The sequence below is a fragment of the Lipophrys pholis genome, assembly GCF_963383615.2.
Source record: "Lipophrys pholis genome assembly, chromosome: 7".
Lineage (NCBI taxonomy): Eukaryota > Metazoa > Chordata > Actinopteri > Blenniiformes > Blenniidae > Lipophrys > Lipophrys pholis.
This window is the reverse complement of record NC_137638.1, coordinates 14,805,465-14,830,063: the sequence shown is the minus strand read 5'-3', so window position 1 is coordinate 14,830,063 and position 24,599 is coordinate 14,805,465. Positions and strand designations below refer to the sequence as shown.

The 24,599-nt window shown below is 40.3% G+C and overlaps 1 protein-coding gene across 1 annotated transcript in view; it reads left to right on the top strand.

The window, feature by feature from the left end:
• grid2 (glutamate receptor, ionotropic, delta 2) overlaps positions 1-24,599 on the top strand; it is a gene marked incomplete at both ends in the record, with an annotated part of 512,472 nt that overhangs the window by 468,046 nt on the left and 19,827 nt on the right. Inside the window, one exon of the mRNA XM_080467951.1 lies at positions 11,199-11,365. Coding sequence (XP_080324077.1) covers positions 11,199-11,365 — 167 coding nt within the window. The remainder of the gene's footprint in view (positions 1-11,198; positions 11,366-24,599) is intronic.

Below are 24,599 nucleotides of genomic sequence, written 5' to 3'. Positions count from 1 at the left end.
AATATTTTTTTTTCTTCTGCCAGATCCTATTAAGGGTGGCATCTTAGTTTTGGCTCACTGATCCGTCTCGGATGATCCGTCTCTCCAACATCTGTCTCCAATTACTCCTCTCTTCCACTATCACATCTCTCATCGGCTTAACAGGGTCTGAGCAAAGATTTGCATAGAGCGTGGCAATGGGCGATTAATTTCTTTTTTTTCCCCGCTTCTTCCTCCTGAAGAAACAAAGACGACTAATGACAGCTGATGGTAATTAAACAACAGAGAAAACAAAGAGAGAAGAGGGGGTGAAGAAGTTGTCATATTGTGTCTCCGGGGACGGAGGCGACTGTTACCATCAGAGTGAGCAGTTGGACTGAGCGCCCCATGAGGGGCTGCTGCCACCTGCGTGCCACACATTCATCAACTTAAACCCAACCACCAATGTCTTTATGCGTTTTGCTTTTTGGGAAAAAGAAGTGATTGTTCTCTGGTCATAAAGAAAATGAAAAGGAGATTTGGTCGAGTCGCTCTTTACTCCAAAGACTCAATAGATACTTATGTTTGTATTTTTTTTTTTTTGTAACACCTTTCAACGTACAAAAAGTGGGAGAACCTGTATAACCATGTATATCAGGACACAAAGTGCAGTTTTCGCCTGTAACATTCCCACAGATCTTCCCCTGATTTAACCTTCCTCATGCATATTAATGGGGCATGGGGGTGGAGGTGCGTCTCTCTTCTGTGGCTTGATTGATTTGCCTGGACTTCATCTTACCTTTATTTAGATCTCCACATATCCACAAGAAACAAGCAAGTTGCAAACTGGAGGAAAAAGCTTTCGGATGGGCAAACAGCGTCTCATTATAATGCTCTCTAATTTGTAAAATGAAGCCCAAAACAGAGATGGCACGAAGCAGGGCAAAACAGAACCGACAAACTACCTGGTTTAAGGATTTATAAAAACCATTTGTAGATGTGTGGGCATGTGGTTTGTGTTCATGCTTGACTGAGAGAGCAGGAAGTTGTTATTCTGCAGTCAGACCCAAATTCACACAGTGTAATTTACTTGCATGGTGTGGCCAGAAGGAGGAAGCGGGGGGGGGGGGGGGGGGGGGGGGGGGGGGGGGGGATACCACAGGCAGGGTAGTAAACACAACCTGCGGGAGTTAGCCTGTATAGCACAGCAACACATAGCCGAGTTGTGAATTAAACAGAATTTCATAAAATATTTCTGTTATTAACCTTTGTCCTCATTTTTAACACGCTGCAGGCACAAAAAAGCCTGTCTTAATCCTCGCTAGTGTCATTTCACCGTGCAGTTATAGAACAAGGGCATAGGAAAGCTCTGCTTCCTGAAAATGAGGGCGGATTTCACCTCCTTCATCAAACCTATTTCTGAAGATCCTTGCAGCTTACTGAGGTGAAAGTTCAATTGGCTTGAACTCTAATCTGCGGGTTGGTTTGCAATCACACGAAATGGTAGAAGGTACGGGAGGCAAAGTTTGTTGTGACGGTGGTATCGGCAAGACAGACAGAAACTATCTATAATGGCTAGAAAATGAGGGAGGGAAAAGCCTCAGATCTGTGTTGCTTACAGCCTGAGATGTACGAAAAGTACCAGTAGATTTGAGCTTGTCTCCGGGCTGTTGCTTTTTTCTGTCTGTGTCTGTCTCGCATCAGCCGCTCTCTCATTTCTTCAAAATCAAACAAATCAAAGTCAAAGCAAAGTGATGCAAGAAAACAACATGCAGAAGTATGCAGAGAGTGGAGGCTGTGAGGAGACACTTTATAACTGGTAGCAGTTATTGATAGAGATGAGAAATTTGGCTGAAAATGTCTGGTTTCAATGATGTAATTTGATGAATTAAACTCGTCTCTTTATTGTCAGTCAGTCCAAGGAAATGAGATAAAATTACATGGGGTTATTCAACAGGTTGTGCTGCTGAGAGTCTTCACCAAAAAGAAACCCACTGTTGGCTGTTTAAATGTCTCAAATAGTACATAGTAAGACTTTTAATATAACCTTATAGCACCCACATTAAATACTCTCTTGTGAAATATGTGAAAATAGTTATTCCACTCGTCACGCATGCACGCATGCATACGCAATTGCAGCATACTGATACAGCTACGTGCCTACAACTTCTACCCTAAGCCTGACTTAATTGTAATATCAGACCATAAACCACATTTGATACATGTTACACGGTGTGCAGAAATGTATGTTGGTTCTTATGATGGAAATAAAGGTTCCAAGAACAGGTTTTCAGCCCCTCCAAGTGACAAAATCTATGATGAAGTGTTTCCAAAATAGGCACACCCTAAACCAGTGGCGTTGCCACAGGTCTGTATGATTCTGTTTGAATTCCTGCTTCAGCACACCTGATTGTATCAGTCTTTCTGCATGATGACAATGTATATGAATGGCTCCAAAATACTGCTTAATCGTTGCATGTATTTTGGAATTTTACTGAATCGTGGAGTTAACTGTCTCCAGTGGTTAAACCAGTGACAATTGGGTTCCACTCTGTTATCGTCGTAGCACCACAGTCAATGTAACAAGATTAGCAGCTGCTCCAAAATCTATTAGTCACACCTAAAATCTATAAATACTCTATTAACAGGCTGCGCTTTTGCATGGGGGAGATGGAGGTCAATGCATCTCCTCCTTTTGTTGAATTATCACAGGGGGGATCAAATCTATCTCCCACTCACTGCAGTTCCAGCTCCTCCAAAAGCAGACTCAGACAAAACACATAAAAAAAAAAAAAATGTATTTCACATCCAAGTAAAGCAACGATCGCAACTGTCGTGCATCAAGAGTGAAAGTCAAAATAAGAATTCTGAGCTCAAATACAACACATACAAATCTCGTGCAGGACAGTAGTCCCAACTGTCTCTGTCCTGTCGTTTGTACGTGCTGCCATTTCTAACTCACAACCTTCTGAGCTGTCTTAATTATACAATTTAGTCTTTACCAGGTAGACTTACCTAAACCAGAGTGAGTCTGTTATTATATTTTTCCCCTGTTTTGCTGTTTCATTTCTTCACATTTTATAAATGTTCAAATTCTATTACAGAAGAATTTTTGACTTATAGTTTTTGGATTGTTGGACGAATAGCAATGTGCAGCAATAATAAATCCATGTGGATCATAAAACGCTTCATACTGAAGTAATGCACAAAAAAAAAAAAAAAAAAAAAAAAATCAGAAATGTCTTTTAATACAGCTATGAGATTTCATCTCAAGTTTTTTACTGTTTTGCAGAAACTTTATCTGTGCGTTCTCACTGGGAAGAACAAAGCAGGGATCCTCCCTTGTGTGAAATACTTCACATTCACTGCTTAAAGGCTAAATAGTGAACATTTAAGAAACTGACTTCACACTGGGGGACGATTTGTTGTGTGCCATTTTAAAAGTGTTTGTAATCTAAGATGTAATTTATGGATGAGGGAAAAGATGAAGACTCTGCTATTCCTTTTGCATGTGCACTGCCCTTGAAGGGATCTATCTGAGAGAGGGGTGGAGAGAGAAAAGACAGACAGACCGAGTGAGAGAACGTGGACCCTGGAGAAGTTTGGGTGTTTTTGAAGTTTCAGCGTGGCTAGACTCTGAAGCCAGACTGTTTGAACCATGGACAAGATAGAAAAACCTCTCCAAGAGTGTCGAGACACTCATTGGGCCAGTTCTGTGATGTGATTAAGAAGTATCATCTGGAGAGAGTTTTATAAGTCAGAAGGGGTCTGAACTCACCTTGAGGAATATGTCAACGTGAAGCCTGCTTTCAATAATTTATATAGTGGTCAAAGTTAACCTTAACGCATTTGTTTGTTCAGATCATTTTACTTTATCTTGCTGATCAAGGGAAAGGTTTGGGTTTTGGTTTTTTCTCATGTGTACAAGCCTTTTTATCCAGTGTGCCATTTTTATAAGTGAATACATACACCTAAAATTAGGTTATATTGTATTTGTTAAAATTAAATAGGTAATATTTATCACTCTCAAAGTAACAAACAAAATAAGGTGAGTTCACAAGGAAAATGCTGATGTTTTGTAATGAAAAGTTTTTTGCTCAGAACTACGTTAACTGAAAGTATTAAGATGAAATAATGTTACTGGGTAATTGAAATTTAAAACTCATATATATTTGGGTTTGTTTTTTTAAAAAGGCCTTGTTGAGCTTGTCACAGTAACTAGCTACTTTAAATGTAGTTCCTTTACTCAGTTACCAACTACAGTGCCCTGATAAAGTTTTTTATTCCCATTTAAGTTTTTCACATTTTGTCACATTACACACATAGAAATTGTATAATAAAGTATGCTCTATGTTGTCTTGTTCTAAGACAAAATCCTAATTAAATACATGTGTGAGTGTAATGTGAAAAAATATGGAGTTGAAGGGGTCTGAATTCTCTCAAGGCACATGGAAAGATAACTTGGGCATTATATTTTCTCTATTTGGCAAATCTCTGATGATGTGCACATTGCTGTGCAGGTCCGTCTGTTTCACTCATTAAGGTCATGGAAAGCAGTTTGGGGAAGCCAAAAGGTGGTAAACACAGGTTATTTTGTGCTGTCTTTATTGAATTTTTTTTTTTTTATCTATTATCACAGTCCCCTGTGATAATAGGTATATTATCCCCATATTCCCTCACATGCACTCAGCATAACAGCTGCTCTTGAAAGACGCTCATTAATGAACGAATGACAATGAGAAGAAACAGCAGCAAAAAGCTGAGATAACCTACCAACAGGCAGGTCGCATCAAGGGGGACCCAATAAAGAAAAGTAACATTTACTTAAGTCCATCACAACCACTGTGCGGGGGAAAAAACTCTTTGTGTCCAGAGATAGACAGCAGCTCCACAGCTGCTTGTATAATAAACCCTCGAAATCTCAGTAACTATGATATCGGTTTTCTATAGTGATCACTATGCACCGAGTAGCTCAATCCTAGTTGAGAGTGACTCAACAAAGTACAACTTTTGGATGAGTCTGAACCTGACAAGGTCAGAACTGATGTGGCCTCAACCATTAGAGACTGATCTATATTATTAAATTTTAAAATGTCAACACTCCCCTCCGCCAACCCATCAACCCCAACGAACACACGCTATAAAACCTGGCCTCCTTTCCATCTCAAACCTTTTATATCTGCTCTTAATTTAGTTTTTATGTCTTACCAGATCATCGTTTCACTGTGATTATTTTATGTGTGGATCGTTAACTCGTCCTGCCCCGCACTTTCTCATGTCACGGTTGTTGTTTTTTTGAGGACACTGTAACACACTCCGCTTCTTCTTTTGGTCGCAACACAGTTGCACTGAGACTTTCTCTCCAGTGAAAGCGTTAACACTGTGGCAACATAAAATAATGTTGTACAACATGTTAACACTGTAATCACAACCCAGCTGGTGTTTTGTGACCACATTTCGGAACAGCAAAAAGCTAATAGTGGAGGAAAAAGATGAATAATTACTTTTGATTTAAGTATTCTCTGCTTCATGTTTCCTGCTTTTGTGCCTGAATAAAAAAAACAAAAACAAATCAGAGCAGCAGCAAAAAAAAAAAAAGCTTGCGCTCATGGTTCAGTGGTGTTATGGCTTCATTAAATGAGCCCCGCTATCACAACATCCCTTTAAAACTGATAAACAAGACACATAGACCGCAAACAAAGAAAGAACAACAGAACTGGATGCATTTTCCGCTCTTCCCCAGGAAGCAGGGATTGAAATTAAAGACGGGAGAGCAGCCATAGGAATAAAGCGGAGGGACGTGGACAAGAGACGCTGAGATGACTTTAATTTGGTGATTATGGATCCTACTGTGTTGTCCATGCCACATTCATGAGGAAGAAAAACAAGGCCAAATGCAATGATTAGAATTCATTGGATGTTTGATGATGCGTTTGGTTGTTCGTCAGTGTTTGGATGCAGTTGTGTTTGTATGTGCGGGGGGGCCTTTGGTCTAAATCTCTGTGTGACTGTGACTGCAGCCAAAGTGTCCATCAGTGCTTCTGAGGACAATAGCTCATGATTTAATTGCCTTGGCACGGACCGAGTCACAACCCTGAGCGAGGGAACAGAAGTACAAGTGTGTACAATGGGAGCAATGTGCTTTAAAAGCAGCAGTTAGTGTTAAAAGACATGAAATGACACCATGTGTCACGTTAAGACTTATTTACTGTAGTCTCGGATGTACTAACACTGCATTTTGAGGGCATTTCTCTTGCCCAGCAGTGGGAGTGTCCCAGTTCAAGTCAAATCTTGGATGATATGATACAGAAGATGGACAGATACATTAAGATGAGCTAAGCTTTCTACAGTCCATATAAATCTGAATAATGTGCTTCATTGTGAAGAGGCTGAATTCGGCCTTCAAGCGCACATTTTGTAGATGACATACTCTGCTGTTACCACGCATAGTATATCACATGCAGCACGGACAGGAAGAATTTATTCTCACAGTGCACACATTTTCAAGCAGATTAAGAGCTCAGACTGCGCGCAGTTATTGAAGAGTCCACCTGAGAAAACACTTATGCAGTTATTACTTTAAGATTTCAGAATATTGCTCCAACACACCTTTAAATGAAAGTGCTAAAAAGTTCCCTGGATGTGCCTGAGGACAAACAATGAAAACAATAACTTATCTCTTGCTCCTCATTTGCATGGTAATAGGAGGATTGTGAAACTCTAAAAAGCTACTTACAGGGTTATGTTTAGCATCGAAAATACATTATAAACATCCCTCACTGCTGGGCTGCTTTTATTTAAGAGTCCTTTTGGGTTCGGTGACGAGGGTGTTTTGTTTGCGGGTTAAGCACTTTGTTACAGTGAGCGGCCAGTTGTGTCTGCCAATGTTTGAAATCCCTTCTCCCAAGAAAATGTTTTCATTTCGTTCAAAGGGCAAAGAAAGACTCTTGTCTCTGTTAGTGCAAATAAAAAAAAAAGCTCAATTCCACTGTGCATTCAAACACAAATAGTACCTTAATTCCACCATATATTCAGAAAAGATTCAGTATACAGAGATGTCCCGTCAAGACAATCCAACTGATCCTGGGTTCAGCCTCCTTGCTTGCGAGAGTCCTTCCTATTTTGTCGTAATATCTTTAAAGTACACAAAAATATTTCCCCAATTACTTTGTTCTGGTTTGAGCTTGTTTTCAAATATTATAGACGATGTTTACGAGACAACATTTTCAAGAGAAAATGGAAAAACGTCCGTTGCGTTTTTGGTGTCCGTTTACACAACACAACCTTTTGAAAACTGCTCCCAAAAGCTCAAATATTTGAACGCTCCAACCCTGTCTCTGTGGAAATGGAAGAAAACGCGTCTTCTCTGAAATGCTGTGAATACACACCACAACCATAGTAAATTGTTCTTCTGTACATGCACGAGAAGATGAACAATAACAAAAACATGTCATTGCTCCACAATGGCATGACTCCCGGTGGATAATCTCCCGGGACAGTCGTTTTTAGAGTTGAAAGTCACCCATAATAGCAATCCAACTTCTTTGTCAGTTGATACAAGTGTCCATGTAATTGCTTTGGTAGTGCCTTTTATAGTTGAGAGTGCACTGTGCCTCGTGCACATACGAGTGTGGTTTCGTTTTGAAAACAACCAACAGTATTCACTCGTAGACCTACATGAAAACGACATTATTTATTCAGTGTTTCTCGCATTGTGTGTGAATGGACATCATTTTCAAAATATTGCCATGTAAATGTAAAACCTTTCTCACATGAAAATGCAATTGAAACATTGTTATGTAAAACGGAGCCTCAGACTTCAGCTGCCATTGGCTCTAAGTGATGTCAATCATTGTTCTAATTGGACTATGAAAAAAATGAAATAAAAGGATGTGTAGCTCTTGACTAATTGTGCACTATGCGATCTTTTATAATGATAATATCAATATTAACACCCCTTAACCTGCTTCAGCTGAATGGCATAGTAATTGCACTAACGAACAAGATGTTGGAGAAAGCGATGTGATAAATCAGACATGTGAAGAATTAACTCATTTAACAAAAGCACAACAGAGAAATAAAACACACTGACTGAACAATTAAGACATTAATAGATTCTCGGACCTATAAGATGTATAGTACTGTATAAATTTCAGGTGTATTATTAATACATTGGGAGGGGGCGGGAGCAAAGAAAAAAAAAAACACAACACAAAGTACTGTTCTATTTACCATACCACTGAGTAGCAATGGAGTAAGCCCACAGCTGTGATTTTTGTCTTCGGTAATTATTTAAACAAGAGTCAATACCAAACTGATGCTGTGTATTCTGAGCACTTGTTCTGGTGCATCAATTCAAGGGCTCCCTATCCACACTTACATTGTCTGTGTTTATGAAGCACAAGTGCAGCTGCAGGCAACGGCATTTCACTTCACAGACTCCAGCATCATTTTCATTACAGGGATAATTCCTTTTTATGTGATTGTATTCTTTTCTGGCTTCGCCATAGTTATTATTTCAGGCCTAATTGGAGTTAAAGCTTTTGAGAAGACACTTTGGAATGATTTTCAATCAAGTCATGCTATGTGAAGCACCCAAAAGAAAAACTTTGAAAAATAATAGTGCCTCAATAGCAATAAAAAACACCATAAGACGGATCACCTGACCTCATACAGCCCCGTTGTTATTTTTGCAAATACAGGCGAAGAGTTGTGTATTTTTTAGCGAACAAGCTTTTTGTTGATCTTCCTTCACACTTCCTCCTCCATATTTCCCCTTTACCCCTTGTCCTTTAGTACACAGGCTAAGGTTCGAAACCAATGATGTTCATTATGAATTGCTGTGCTCTTATTTCTCCCACTCATAGTCTCATCTTGTTTCTACTTTATACTGACTCCATTTTAAACCGCTTTTTTTATTTGTTCCCGAAGTTGATTTCTCTCTCCAAAATGCCTTATGAGTCAAAGTAAACACATTAATTCCACGCTGTCTTTGCTTGTGAAAGGCATCAACCCATACCAGCTTTTAAAGCTCCATTTCATTTCCCCCTGTATTTGCTTGTTTGTGTTCTCTCCCTCACAGGCATGCCATGATCCATACACAAGCTACAGTGTTGCCTCAACACCAAAATTCAAAGACGAGAGTAGAAGTTGTTCTTACTTTTAATTTGACTGACATGCTCTTTCTACTGCAACAACCTTTAGACAACTAAATACTCGCAATTCTTCTTTCCTGGTGCTTTTAGAAGGTTTTCTTTTCTTTGTCAGTTGCCTTTCTGAAAGCAGTGATCAAATTTGACTGGTGCCTCAAAGGTTGTCCACAACACCATTTGTTTATGCTGATGTTCATTCACGAATGTTATGAGCTGCAGGGGTTTAACTAAGAATTGCCTGAAGTGATGGTTGTGCATTCTCAACTGTATTTGTCGGGACCTCGTTTATTAAAGTGGATTAAACCATAATCCACTTGCCTGTATTCAATATTTCACTCAATTACTGTTAAGAATCTCTGTCAGGTTAGAATGTACTAATGCTCCCTGGTTATGACCAGCAGAGATTTCAACCTGTCATTCAATCTTCCCTGTCATCCGTACATGTTGCCAGCTGTGCTGCAGTTCACAGATTGGCAATGTGGCAAAGGGGGAGGGGGCCGAAAGAAGCTGACCATGGTGTTTCATCATTGTGGGAATTTTGCACTATCAGGCTTAAAGTGCCACAAATCTTTGACACTCAACAGTTTTTGGTGCCTATGTTGAAACCTATTAATGTCATGTAGTAAGTGTGACGTGACACATGATTGTAATTCACTTTTGCACAGAGCCTGCATAGTATTTTTAGCCGAAACATAATTTACATGTCGCTGAAAAATATTGCTCCAAAATGAGACCAGTGTTTCTTATATTTTGAACAATTTACTCAAAGAAATGTGAAAACGTTAATGAGATTGTCAGAGCTCCGGTTCCTTTGCTTTTTTTTCAGTGTATAGCTGATAGGAGAGGTCATTGCAGACATTTTTGCACATATACTTCATTTAAGCCCTTTTCACCCAAATGTAGCGAGAAGAATCTCCATAATGGTAAATTGCAAGGTGTTGAAACAGATTTTGTTCACTAATTTCCCTTTTTACAAAGTCCGTAATCTTTTCAATTCAAAAGCAATAATGGAAAGCCATAAAATTATTCTTCAAAGTGCCTTTTCCCTCTCTTTTTAAGGTTGTGAAGAGCAGAATGAGTCTTTCTGATGCCCTGCAGTAAATTATTGAACACACACACATGTGCACCGATCTCCAAGCACACACATACACACTGCCGAGGATTACAGGCTGTGAAATTACCCAATCAGAGGGGCTTGTCAGTTTTAAGACATTAGTCATCACACACAGGCCAAGTGAGGTGACGCCCGCCTGCACACACACATGCACACGCAGACAGAGGGGTTTAAAATTTTCATAAAGCTCCATTAAAGTTAATGACACACCAAGTCCAAAATAATGTGTTAGAAGAGAAGCGTGTGTGAGGGGTCTCTGTTGTACTTATCGCCCAAGGCTATTTGAGTGAATTGTCTGGAGGTGTTAGGATGTGAATATCACAGCTTGATTGTTTACGCTCGACTTCTCGTTTTCTTGTGAAACCATGGAATTATCGAACGGCGACTTGGAGCCGCGGTAACAAAAGGCACCCAGACTGTACCCTAAAATGAGCTGTGGCTCTCACCTCTGACTGTGCGGTTCTCCTCAGGCACGAGTTCTGGTTCTCGTACGTGTGTGTGCGCACATTCGAAACAGCAAGATGCATCAAACGCGCGAAACCGACGCTGCATTGAGTGCCTCAGAGATGAGCCAACAAGCCATTAAGACTCAATGCATTCACAGCCAAGAGGGAGCGCTGAATGCTGAAATTGCTGCGCTGCATAGATTGCAGTCCCACAGCAGGCGGAGAGTGTAATCTTGGTGCAACACTACATTTTTAAACTAAAACTGCTGATAGACTGTGGTTCTGATATCTCTATGTGCTTGGGTGGATTAGTCCTCCTAGACCTCCTCTGCCTAATGTACTCAACTGTGATTCAGCTCATAAATAGCTCCAAATAGGTCCATTTTCAACCGCGAAGCTCATCAACGATCTCCCAGAGAATCATCTGAATAATTACTTACTGAGTGTTGCATGAACGCAGGTAAAGATGTACCTTTTTGAATATAGCTACGCATCTATTAAATGCCCACTTTCTGGTCTTCTTTCCAGGTGAAATACGGCCGTTTCGGTTTCGTGTGGGACGCAGCAGTATTGGAATATGTCGCCAATAACGATGAGGACTGCTCCTTCTACACAGTCAACAACAACGCACCCGACCGTGGATATGGTATCGCCATGCAGCATGGCAGCCCCTACAGAGACATTTTTTCCCAGAGGTAAGAGGCATAGAAGTAAATAATAGTCGGCTTCATCTCTAACTGCATTTATAACAAGCTTGTGTCCCATAGGCATATTAACGGACCTCTTTTGTTCCGCACTCTTAATCTCTGTCATCTGGCCCTCAGCTGAAGGTGTAGAACTCATCCCTGCTTTTGAAAAGAGTCGTGAAAAATGTGTTCGCATATAGTCTCTTTACTTTTTGAGAGGTCAAGTAGTTTTTATTACTGCTCCAGATTCATTTAAGCCCGATAAAAAATGGTCACTCTCGTAAAGTTTGCCCCTCTGTGGTGCTTGAAGTACCTGCACTTGCAGGCCAAACACAAAGTGAAAAAAAGCTGATTAAATCATAGATTTATCTTCCAGAGGGAGAATTGGAATTGCACGTCTGCGTCCTGTGTTTGTTGTCAGGTCGCTCACTAGTGTTGCACACCGAGGCGGAGGAAGTGTCGCAACGTGGGCTTGCAAATAAGTCAAAGTCAGTGTCGGCCTATCAAAGCTGATCCCAGTTGTTCATCGTGTTGTAGCACAAAAGTGTTGCCTTGTTGGCACTACTTATTCCATTGATCAAGACTGTAACCGAATTTATTCATTTATTCATTATCTCCCAGTCTCTTACGGCTACTGGGAAGCGAGACAATCTCGGCATTCGCCACACAAAGGTCACTCCCTCACTCATCTCCTCCCTGCGGCTGTGCCACTCTTCTACAAAGCTCGGGATTCATGTTTGTTTGTTTGTTTGTATCAAACTTTAATGTCATGCTGCAATGTAACCCACAACAGCAGATTGCAGGTGCTATCATATGAGGTAAAGTGTCTCTGCGGAGGTCACGTAAGGATCGCTCGCCTCCCAGCGGAGCAGCGGTTGCTTTATTTGTGATCAAGCATGAGCTCATTTCAACGCACGGGAAACAGCAGTGTCTCCTTAATGCCTCCATTACGCTGTTGAAATCCATGCTGTGTTAAACAGTCAATGTTCTTTTTATGTGCATTTGTTGACGTGTGTGTAGTAAGTTAGTCTAACACATATTGCATGCATGGGCCAGGCCCTGCAAGCTTTATAGTGTGTGTGAATGGCGAGGCCCGCCTGTTTATGGTGCCATATCTGCTCAAGCGTTGCACTTCAGAATATTGCCTATCAAGGCTTTTATTAAAATAAACAAGCAATTAATTGACAGGGCATGTTTCCAGTTCATTCCCATTATTTCTGGGGCAATGTCACACTCTTGGGATGATAGTTTCAAACAGTTTCCTGTCACTGGTCCCCACGGTTTAAACAAAAACACAGAAACAAATTGTCAGGAGAAAAAATAATCACAGAGGTGTAATTGTTTTGTTTTTCTTCCCAATAATTTCTGCATCCGTTTTATTCCGACGTCCTCCATCAGACAGATTAATGAAGCACCAAGTGGAGAGTTTAACAAGAATTTTATCAACAGTCTCATCCTCGACAAAATTAGGATGGATTTTGTCATTGTCGGGCTCCGAATAAATCTGCAGCCTTATTAATGCAATCAGACAGTTATTAGTCAAGAGTTCACTGAAACGCAAGATGATTTTCATTCACAGTCACCGGCTCCCACTGCATTGAGCAATACATCATTTACTTATATATTTGTGGATCATTTGATGTCATGGTGCGACACCAGCCTCTTTCTGGCTTCCCTGTGCTGTTTGGATATTCCCGTTCAGTATCGTTTCCTCTCATAGGAGGACATAAAGACATCTGTCAAAGGTGAATTGGTTTCTCCTAATTGACTATAGGTGTGAATGTGAGGGTGTGCCCCTCTGTGTTTCCCCTGTGACGGACTTGTGTCCTGCTTTCCCTATCGTTGCACAAAAGAGTATGGACAATGAATGATTGGAGTAGTGGAATAAATCTAATTTTGAGCTGCTCTCTCTTCACGGCTGCTTGTTTTACGTAGTTCACTAAGTTTTAGTATTACTTACGCAGACCTGTGGCAGAGAGCAATTCAACTTTTTCGCAGCTGTCCCAAACTGTAGCAGGAATGTTGTGATTGTTAAATTATCAAGCAGTCAATCAGACTCTCTGTAGGCAGCAGTGAGCGCAGAATGCAAGATGGACCCTTTCCAAAATTTCTGAGGGGAAATGTTGTGGAACTGGCATACAAGCCTGGTTTTTACAGATGACACATGCTGAGGTATCAACCGAAATGGGATGGGGATGATTTCACTCTCTGCTGTTTGTCGTACGGTCTCCATCTTATCTACTGAAAGGAGACATGTAAAACAGTTTCACGTCGTGCGAGCATACGAGGCTCAAGCTGGCCAAAAACCACTAGAGCCAATGGGAGCAATTATATAAGCAGCCAACATCTGTTAAGCCCTCCTAACCATCTTCAGATGGCAGCGCAAAAACGCTTCTCTACGCAAACTCTGTGTGAAGATAATATTTGATTTCCTGATTTTTTACGGTTTTTTTTTTGTTTTTTTTGGATTTATTTCATGTTTTGACATGGTATGACACGACGAAGAAATATGACTCCACATGCTTCTTTGTTTTAGACAAACACATCTGTATCAAACTCTGTGGAAATATGTTGGTTTTGTTAGAGTAGGTCTCTGCGGTTTGGGATATCTGCTTTTATTATGTCTGCTGCCATGTTCATAGCAGATACATACTAAAAATACGGTGTCACACAAGGATTATTATAAGACCCCTATGTATTCACTATCTACACTCATCTTCATATGTAATGTTAAAACTCAGTGATGCTGGAAACTATTATTATTTCACTGGCTTAATCTTACAGCAGACCACCCCTATGTTAATTTGAGAGGAAAACATGCATTTCACAGTAGTTCGTCACATGTGTTCCTCTCACTTCTACAAAAGCATTCAGGCAAGAAATGGAAACTGAAGTTAAAGAGATCTATTCACAAGAAAAGTTTTAAGTTTGTCTGATTTGCCATTGTTTTCACATTTACTTCACCAGTGCAGTTTACAACCATTTAGCTGATAAGCCTTATTGTTACACATTAACACCAAATGTATTACACACCTGTTGACCCATAACAAGAACATTTGCAATGGCAAAACAGATGTAAAGGCATACTGTATGTAATGAAACAGTGCACACAGAAGTCAAAAGCGTGAGAGAAATGGCTGTTTGAAAATCAGTGGGAAGAAGAACAGAAGCTCAGCAAGATGGAATAAGATGAGGAAGAGGTGCAGGGGCATGAGGAGGAGGAGGAGCAGGAGGGGAAACACACAGAGCAAAAGGAGTGTCAAGAAGAAAAACAAGAAATGTTCCAGATGAGATCAGGGCCTGTCTCGTCACCATGGGTTGACCCATCCAAAAAGCTGCTGGGAAGGCCCAGCATGAATTGACCTGCTTGACTGTGGTAAGTATTATACCAGCATGTCAATGAGAACAGATGAGGAGTCCTACCATCCACCCTGTATGGCAGTGCAACACAATAGTGAAGAGGCTTTACACTGAACCCTGACTCCAACATCTTCATGCAATATTTCGCTCATTAATGAAAGACTTAGCTTTTTCATTTGCATTTGTGTCCATATTGATAGTGCCATAAAAAAAAGAAATGCAAGTTTTTTTTTTCAGAAAGCTGTGGGTACTTTTAATGTGATACTTTTGGGGAAAAAAAATGTTTTGTATAATGTGCATATGAATTTAGTTTTGTGTCCAGTTTTGACAAATGGGGTCGGAGCTTCGGGAGTTCTGTTTTTACAAAAGTGAAAAGCTATGGTAGTGCAAAGAAATAGAATTGCATTGTGAAGAAAGCGCATATGTCAGATGTTTTAAAGATAACGGTAAACGGTAACGAAGCATGTAGCGAGTGATTGGATGGCGCAATACAGGAGCAGCTCTAACTACTAAGTAGTATTTACTGTGTGTATCATTGTGTGTGTGCTCTGCATACTCGAGGAGCGTTCGCTCTCTGCAGGTCCCTTGAGGTAATAGGAGAGATGGAAAATAACTTATTTACTTTGACACTCAGATGAGGAAATGAGAGTGGGGCAGTGTCTGTAGAAACAGACTGTCTACTGCAACAACTTCATCATTCAACCACTTTGTTCGATGCGAAGGAGCTGTTGCCAGAGTTCAAGTGCAGCACCACTTTCACGTCTGTGTTTATGTTGGTGGGAGTGTACAGATCTTGGATCTTTTTTGTCCGCATTGTGCAACAAACATGGTGCGAATGTGTGTGTGTGTGTGTGTGTGGGCACTGCTGCCGCTCGATGATTGATGGGGACAGCCTGCAGATTTACCAGTCAGAAAGCAGTGCCGGAAAGGGTTAGTCCACTAATTTAAAGTGACAGCCAGTGACGAGTTGTTTTGAAGTGCTGAAGGGGCCAGATTTGGAAAAAAAATAAAAATAAAAAGATAAGCCCTTACTCACAGGCATATATTATTTTTGTCTTTGTTTGTCTGCAAGCACAGTGTGAAAATTTAAAATAGAAATTGTAATCCATAGCAGATGGACGTCTTGAGGGCGTCACACACCAGACTTCTTATGTTGTATTCAGAGCGTGGCCACGTTTTAAATTTTGATAGTTGAAGCAGGTGAAGTGGTTCTTTGCATATGAGATTACGGTGTGGGCTGCAGCCTTTAACTCGCCGGTAGTGAGCGTCATGAATGCAACAAATTCTGGGTGAGTAGATGATAAAAGTCAGTGGGAATAAACAGCTCAGAGCAATTGAATTTGGTGCTCATTGTGATGATATCATTACCATGCTGTAATGGTTTCATTAAAATCTACCTCTCAGTTTAGTTGCACGTGTTGTGAGCAAGGAGTGCCATGTCTTACCATATAAATTTGTCACCACGATTTATTTATATTGTTGTTTTATTACCTGGCTGCAGGCAAGATTTCATTGGTGGCCTGAGGGGGCGTGTTAGGCTGAACGCTACTGAAATAGAGCCACGGTCTGCTGTATTTCTGTGGGGACCATGACAGTGCGAGTTGTTTGGCATGCTTGAGGGGCCATGTGATGTGTACAGCAGCGACAAATCACTGCCACAAACTTAGATAAATCACACCGCAGAGGCCATGGGTTAGATTGCTGCACCACAGCGTGCACCAGAGGCTGGCGTCCCTCTGTAGAAATTACATTAGCCTGTTAGAGTGTGGCATGTAATTTCCTGACATGATTTGTATTAAAGTGGGGATTACAGCTTTCTGAGACCCCAATGTGGTTTGCATGCAATGCATGTCTTATCTGAGAGGGAAGCAGATGTACTAATACAGTAACGTAAAGGCGATAGTAGTTTGACCGAAAATAGAAACACGGATGTCCAGGATGTGGAAAAAAATAACACAATGGGCTGTGTAAAAGTGAAGTGATTCTTGACATTTACACAGATATGCTTTTCCCCGAATGCATTAATCTTGTCATTGCTGTACGTGAGATAAAATACTTTGCAAGGAGCTTAAGATAGAGAAATATCGATGGTAACTATATATTTTTGTGTTCCCTTTTTAATAATTTACCTTTCCCGCCTTTCGTACAGCCTTCAGACCAACAATCCATGTATGCAATAAATGTTCTCAGCGCAAACTATGTTTCTATTTCATTTCCTCCCCAGAAAATATAGTTTATTGAAATCCAATCGCAATCATGTGTCACAAATATGGAAGTGATGACATTAAAGTGCTCCGAGCCCCAGTCACTACATTGTAAACTGTAAACGCTTCATAAACAGTTTGTTTGTGAGGCTTTCAGAGTTCTGGAACATTATTATATCAGCACCACCCATGACAATAAAATTGTCAGCAATAGTTAAAAAACTCTTGATAAATTGACTTCTGAAAGTTTGGCTAGAGCAAACCTTGGATTGACATTTAATGAATCGTGTAATGGGGGTTTTCTTTGGGAATGTATATGACGAAGATAAACTAAATTGCACCAGTGAAGGGCACATATAACTGGCTTTTAAAGCTGCCTTTGCCCATGTAAATCTTACATTTTAGCCCCAGCAGTGGGGTTGTAAAGAGAGTCTGCAGGAGAAGCCACAGAGTATACTACCTTGTCTGGAGCCGTTCGCTCTCTGTTACAGCCGTCTCAGGCATTTTAAAGAAAAGATGTTAAGAGTGTGAGTATTGGGGAAAATGTCCTGGCTTGTTACAGGCTGTCAATAAAATTAATTCAGAGACAAGACGGTCTCTAATTGTCCCTGTGTTCAGCTAATAAAAATTCAGATTTCCCCTGAACGTTGAAAAAGAATCAGGTCAGCTCTAATAGGCGAAGTTCACCAGTGAGTCACTCTGCCACGACTCAGTGCACTTTTGTTCACAAAACAGCAGAGAGAAAAGGAGAGAGGGAACAATCCACAGAACCCAAAACCAAAACCTGGCCAGTATGTCAGCTTGAGCCTGAACGATTAGTTTAATTATCAATCAACTTTTCAATGCGCTGAAAGTAAATCATTCAATTCAAAATGCCAAAATTTCCTGAACAAACTTTTCCAACACAATGAGTTTGTACTCAGTGTTGTTATTCTACAATTGTCTATGATCGCTCAAACAAAATGAGGGTTTATTTTTGAACTTTTTGAAAGTTTTGCTTGATCGCTCTGAACAGTTAACAGCCATACAGTGATTTTAATCATGAAATAAACGTCCAATGAATTAAAAAAAACAAAAAACAAAACATTGATCAATAGAGGGGTGGGCTTGTGTTTTTCTCCGATCTGGCCATTAATAATGAACTCGCACTGACTAGACAGAACAAAGCTTGATATCCTCATTTCTACACCCAGTGTGTTTGATGATATGGCTGTAAATTGCCAATGAAAGCATATTAAGACACTTTCTAGAATCAAGAACAGACCTGGGGAATGCCTATTGCCGTAGTATATTGGTGGGAGTGAGTTTGTCTGCCATCGTTTGACTTCCTGTAATGATCTGGCAAATCAGAGGAGCCAACACCTATTTTAGAGGCAATCTGGTTTATCTCCAGGGGAAAAAAAACATTTTTTTTTTTACTAAAACTAAAGCTTAGACAATAGTTTATATCACACCTTTAGCTCCACTGATTGAGCTTTAAAAAGAAAAAACACTAAACATTTCTTTAATTACAAATAGTTCCCTTATTTTTTATAATTTGCATAGGCTCAAGTAATATGCAGAGTTGTACATTCGAACCAGATGAATACTCTATTTAATAAAGAACCTCTCTAAAGCCTGCCCACTCATTTTGTTAGAACAAGATTAAATAACCCGAAGTTCCAGGTAGTTTTACTTTGACGCAAAGATAGTTTTTAATCACCATAAAACGTTTCTGCTAATATATCGTTCTAAATGTTCCATGCTGGACATTTAAATCCTCAGTGAGAAAATCTGACTTTTAGTTTTACTTGCTGTTTTGGTTTTTGGCGCGGAGCGAAGGCCATATCGACTTGAGTATTGACATTTTTGTCAGGGTCTTTTTCTTTTTTTTTTCTTCCTTTCTCTCTGTCTCTTGGTCTTTTCTATCGATTAATTTATTGTGTGAACCACGTCTATTTCAAGTTATAACTGCACATCCAGATTTTCTTTTTCATCCCACGGGAAAGACAAAAAGACCAGGAGAGTCAGCTCAGAGTGTAAGAAACATACAAACAGTACAGATGGATGCAGTGACTGTGCTTTCAATTACTAAAGTGCTTAAAATGGCCTAAAATGAGTTCCCTCGATTTCAGATATAAAATGACGCTGATTATTTTATTGTGAGAAATGTTCCCTTCACTTTTAAGATTCTTTGTGGCCCCATTATACCCTGAGCTACAAACATAATCGAAATAAGGCTCACCACCACAGAAGCCAAAAGCTAAAATGCAGGTTATTAGATTCACAGTCTTTCCTCTTCCACACAATCACACAAGTAAAGCTGGAGGCTCTGAAACTCTGTTTCCAGTTCATGAAAATGGAATTTTCTTTTTTTTTATTTATTTATTTTTTTTTTTACAGGACGCGGTGAACAGGAAAGGATTGCGCATGTTTGTGCGTGTGTGATTTAACAGTCACCTTGTTCAAGGATGACAAAAACATTGATTTCATGTCACGTGCCAATCTAATCTTCCTCTTTCTGCATTCCTCTAAGCTCACTCGCTCTCAAGGCTGTCACTCCTCACCCAGTCTATCTCTGTCACATGCAGCCCACACACTTTTTGTAAGTTCATTACATCTTTATTAATCACAATAATGATGAGATGTATTGCCCTCTCTCTGGATCGCTGTCTTGCTGTCTCAGTGTGTTAATGATGGTTAATAGCTGTTTTACTTCTGTAGTGCTCTTTATTATAGTTCAGTTTGATCATTTGTTCCACTTCATCCACACACTCTGGCTTAATGACGCTTAATTGAAAATTTTTGTTGACAAAGTGTACGACATTGAACCCTCGGAGCGCTAATTGGAATAATTAAGCTTTGCAAACTTTGCCTGAGGGACCACAGACCCGTTGGCAAATACTCTACCGCCCCACTGCTTGGGCTTCAGTGTTGTGACACTTTCAGTGTGCGAAGGCCTCATGATGTCTTTGTGATTCGCCCTGGTGCCTCACAGTGGGATCGTGTTGAGTTTGACCATTTTACATGTTTATGGTGTGTTTGTTTCCTGTGGTGACCTATTCGCTGTGTGTCTCCCTCCTTTCAAAGACTCAGCAGGACCACAATACATATAGCGGTCGAGTTTTTTATGAAATAAGTTATGTGAAGCAAGAATCTGTCCTGAAAGCAGAGGTTGTGTTTCCTCCTGCTGTGTGGAGCATGGAACATGAACTTTACATGTATCAAATTCTCCAATAAACAAAACAAAACAGAAAATACTGTATTTTCCCCACGATAAGCCAGAGTTGTTTTATTTATGTATCAAATTCTGCCCAATACATACTCACAGTCACACCTATGATTCAAAGGACTGTGGGAGGCGACCAGAGTACCACACAAATCCAGCAAAAACAAATTCAAACAAACTCAACACAGAACCCAGATTTGACCTGAGGACTTTCTCTATGATAAAAATGACCATCTGTCTTTCTTTCAAGTATGCAAATAAAATGATTTTCTGTTTTTAAATGCCTATATATTATCGCTGTGTATATGATTTGTGAAAAAATTAAGAGTCATCCGCTTTGCACCTAAGATTCTTTCGTTTAGACACGGGGATGGATTGTTTGCTGCTGCAGCTTCTTTCCTGAACCTGCTGCTTCACAGAAAAAGCCAACTGAAACTTGCATTAAGTAGCAGTGGGGCAGCGTTGCGCAAAGAAGTGCATGTGATGAGGAAATGCTCAGGAAACCAGAGAACGTCTCAACTTTTATGAAATGCAATTGAGTCGAATATAATCATCAAATTCTGCATTGAAATTCAAAGAGCTCCCCTCATAATCTTTAGGCTTTTATCATCACTGTTGATTATGGCCCAACACGGTTCTCAAATCCGTCATTCATGCCATGGAGACGGGTCTCACGCTGAAAAAAAAAAAAAAATCAACATGTCTGACATTATCTGGATGAATGAAATAGCTCATCACTTTGTTCTTTGATCTGTCAGATTTATTTGGGGTGGCTGAAACATGGCTGTTTTGGTTTGATACGCTTTAATCCCGCTTTAGAATGTCAGTGTATCTTCTCAATAGCCAACCTGGTTGTACACACTGTGCAATAGACCAGCATGTTATCTCAGCCATGAAAATGAGAGCAGATAAAATACTCATCCTATTATGAAGACAGTGACTGGTGAGACTTTTGTGACGTTCTTTTTCTTTTTTTAAATATAGCCTATCTGTCGCCAAAAGAACTCACTCCAAAGCAAAGCGTGCACCACCAGCGCAGGAGCAATATTTCATCTGTGTGAGATGACTTCAGTTGTCTGTGGTTGAATAAACAGACTTACCCAGACTTTGGGGTATTGATGTGCAGCAGTGGGTCAGGGTGCTTCGCTCTCAGCTTCTCTCAGCTTTACTCTAACGAAATCACAAGGAGAGAATAATCTGGTGCAGGTGCACTTCACCGACTGGGTCGATAGCGCCGAGTCGCTCTCTGTTCCTCCCTAACAGTCGCTGCGCCGCTTGTCTAAGCAATAAACAGATTTTTAGAAAAACAAACTAAAGGGGTACATCGCAGGTGACTTTATTGTTGCTCTTTTGCCTCGTTCGGCTGTATTTTCACCAGCGTGGCTTATTTCTTGAGGCAATTTCCACATAGTAAAACATGATGTGTTGCACTGATTATAATCTGATGGCTTATTGATTCCTTGGCACCGTTACAGGCGGGTCAAAAAAATCAGATTCAGCAGAGCTTTAGCCTGTAGCCATTTAGCATCCAAGCATACTTCAGTGGGTTGTTTTCCTGGTATGGATGCGTGAACTAAGGTTCCAAGGTCAAGGTGAATCCGCCTGATATCTGAATCCCACACTCCTAAGCCAAAGGGGCTTAAGAGTGTGGTGACTTCATGGAGCTTTCACAGACTTATTTTTTTTTTATTTGATGTTCCACAAATGAGTATTTTTAAAACGGACATGCATCTTGCAGTTTGACATGACAAATGTATACATTTAATTAAAGATCAGTTCAATAGTTTGTTAACAGAACAATGTATCTCACATCCCACAATGTTCCTTGCCAACTGCCTTTCGCTAAGTAGTGTCCACCTCTTGGTATCCTGACCACGACTGAACTAAAATAAATAAAAACATTTCAGAGGGGAAAATAGGAAAATGGTTAATAGCTTCAATGTGAACAGACTCATTTGCTTTCACTAAAAACAATTCTCTTTTACCTGTATGTTTGCCATTTTGAGAGAAATTAGCACAGAACAAAAAAGTTAAATTGGCTAAAACTGCAAAAGGTTTACTTTACTTACTTGTTATTTTTTTAATTGTCCATGAGTGCAAAGTATGGCAAAACTAACCAAATCAAATTAACCAGCTACATACGTTGAAAAATAAACAAAATGTCTTCTCTCAGGATGCAAACATTCTATACTGTAGTTTAACCAGTTAATGTGCTTTTGAAGACTTTCTTTAAAAAACAAAGTGTATGAGCTTTTTTTTCTCCATCATGCTTTCCTGTGTGAAGTGTGAACAGGAGTGAGGGAGCTCGAGTTTGCTGATGTTGCCAGCTTTGTGTTAAGCTCGTAAGTGAGCTGTCAAGCCAGTGTTGTTCTCATTTAAGGAGCTGACAGTCAGCGGTCGTCTCAGTGCAGCAGACTCATTTTAGCATAACACCTCTGTCTCTCTCTTGCCCCTTTTCTACTCCTTCTCTGCTCATTTCCTTTGACATTCTTCCCCTGTCCACTCGTCATTTCCGTTGTCTCTCCTCTTCTCTTCACTTTCCCAAGTTTCCCTTTGTCTGTTTTTGTTGCTCCACTTTCTCACCTGTGCTCTTCCTCCTTCCATTGTAGGATTTGGTTGTCAACCATCCATTCAGCGTGACCCCACTGCCTGGATTTTCTGTGCTTCTCTCTCATTTCCTCACTCAACGCTCCATCCCTTCTTATTCTCTGGATTGCTCGCATCTCCTCTCTGTCTGCACGTTCCCGCTCCACCTCTCACTTTAGCACAACCTCTGCTACTCACTGCCTACTTCCTAAAACTGTGTTGGCTCCAGAGGTGACAGGGGAAGTATATTCATATTTAACTGCTCTAGATGTATTTTGCTGTTCTTCAAATGGTAGTATGCTTGGAGATAACGTGCTGTGACTTGACACCCCTTACAGAGCTGGTCACGTCTAACCCTGTCTCTATAAATTCACTGTTTGGGGTTATATGTGATCATCCAAGGCATACTGCTCTGCATCTTAACTTTCTACAGCTGCAGTAAAACCTGCTACTGGTGGAAACTAGGGGCTTGGGATGTAACCTGTATTTATGGGAACCGTATGGATGGGCCTGGAGAAGACTGCAGAATCAACACAATATATGGAGTTATAGCACATTTAAAGGGCAGTAAGTGAGATTTTTATCGTCTCATAGCAGAAAATAGCCCTAATATATCTAGAGCGGGTTGAAAGCCCAGTTGATCAATACCAGTGACTCAACGATCAGTTTGCTAGGTGCTGAGATAACAGCCTTTCAAAACTCACTTTGTAGCGTGTACTCTCTGTTTGGAACGGCACCACCATCCATTTGAGTTAGAAAGACATTCCCCACATCCCAGCAGTGGTGCAGCAACACAGTGTGACATCTCTGAACAGTCCATTTTCACGCCAATAAGGGTGTTGTTTATATCATTAGGAGCAGCTCATTAAAACAGTTACAAATGGACGTTGTTGTCAAATGAATTTAAATGGATTCTAAAAAGCCCCCTTTTTTAGATAAAGTATGTTTTCCCATGAATTAGTTTTTGACAAAATTCAAACACAGCAAAAACCATCAGCCTTTTTGACTGTGAGGAAATGTGCTTAATGTATTTCTGGTCAGCAAGTGTTCCCATTTATTAGGGCGCGAGCACTTAAAAGTGCATACGACCCTATTGGACTGCAAGGAATTATTGTTTTTCACATGGAACAAACACGTTTTTGAGGGCCTAAAGATTCTCAAGAATGCATGAATATTTCCAGACACATCACAACTGGCACAAAATCGTATATTTCATGGGGACTGTGCATGTTTCTGGCAAAAAGGCTACATAGCGTCGTACATTCAAGAAATGTCATAGGCATATGCAGCACGTGACATGGGAAGCACTTTTTGACAGCTTAGAAATGCTCAGAAACACACCAAAATGGCACATGCATTACTATCAAAGCTCAAAGACTAACAATCTACGTCCGTCTGGAAGAATGACTTTATAGCACCCCCTATAAAGATGTGTCTAATAGCCCCCCGCAGGATGTTTCACCTACATCTGCAAAATTTGGTAGGATTATGTAGCACGTCGGGTCTCACAAAAAAGCCTCTTGGTCCCGTGTCATAAACCCAACAAGAAGTCTGCCATTTTGAATTAACTGTGTGATTTCTTTTTTTTGTCACATTCAAGAGCAAGCTCCTCCTTGGGGTTAAGTCCTACACGCCTCAAATTTGACCAGTGCATACAACAGGACTTGGTGATTAAACGTTATCAAAGCATGAACCTGGGCTATTATAAGCTGGTGGACCATATTAACCTTATCATCAAAGGGCACGTCTGAACTTTGCCAATGTTTTTTTATATGATACACTGTTTGTGATGCGCTTACAATATATCATCACATCAAATGTTGATTCAAAGTCCAGCCCAGTTGGCTTCTATAGAACAAAAATCATAGAATATATATGTCCGTGG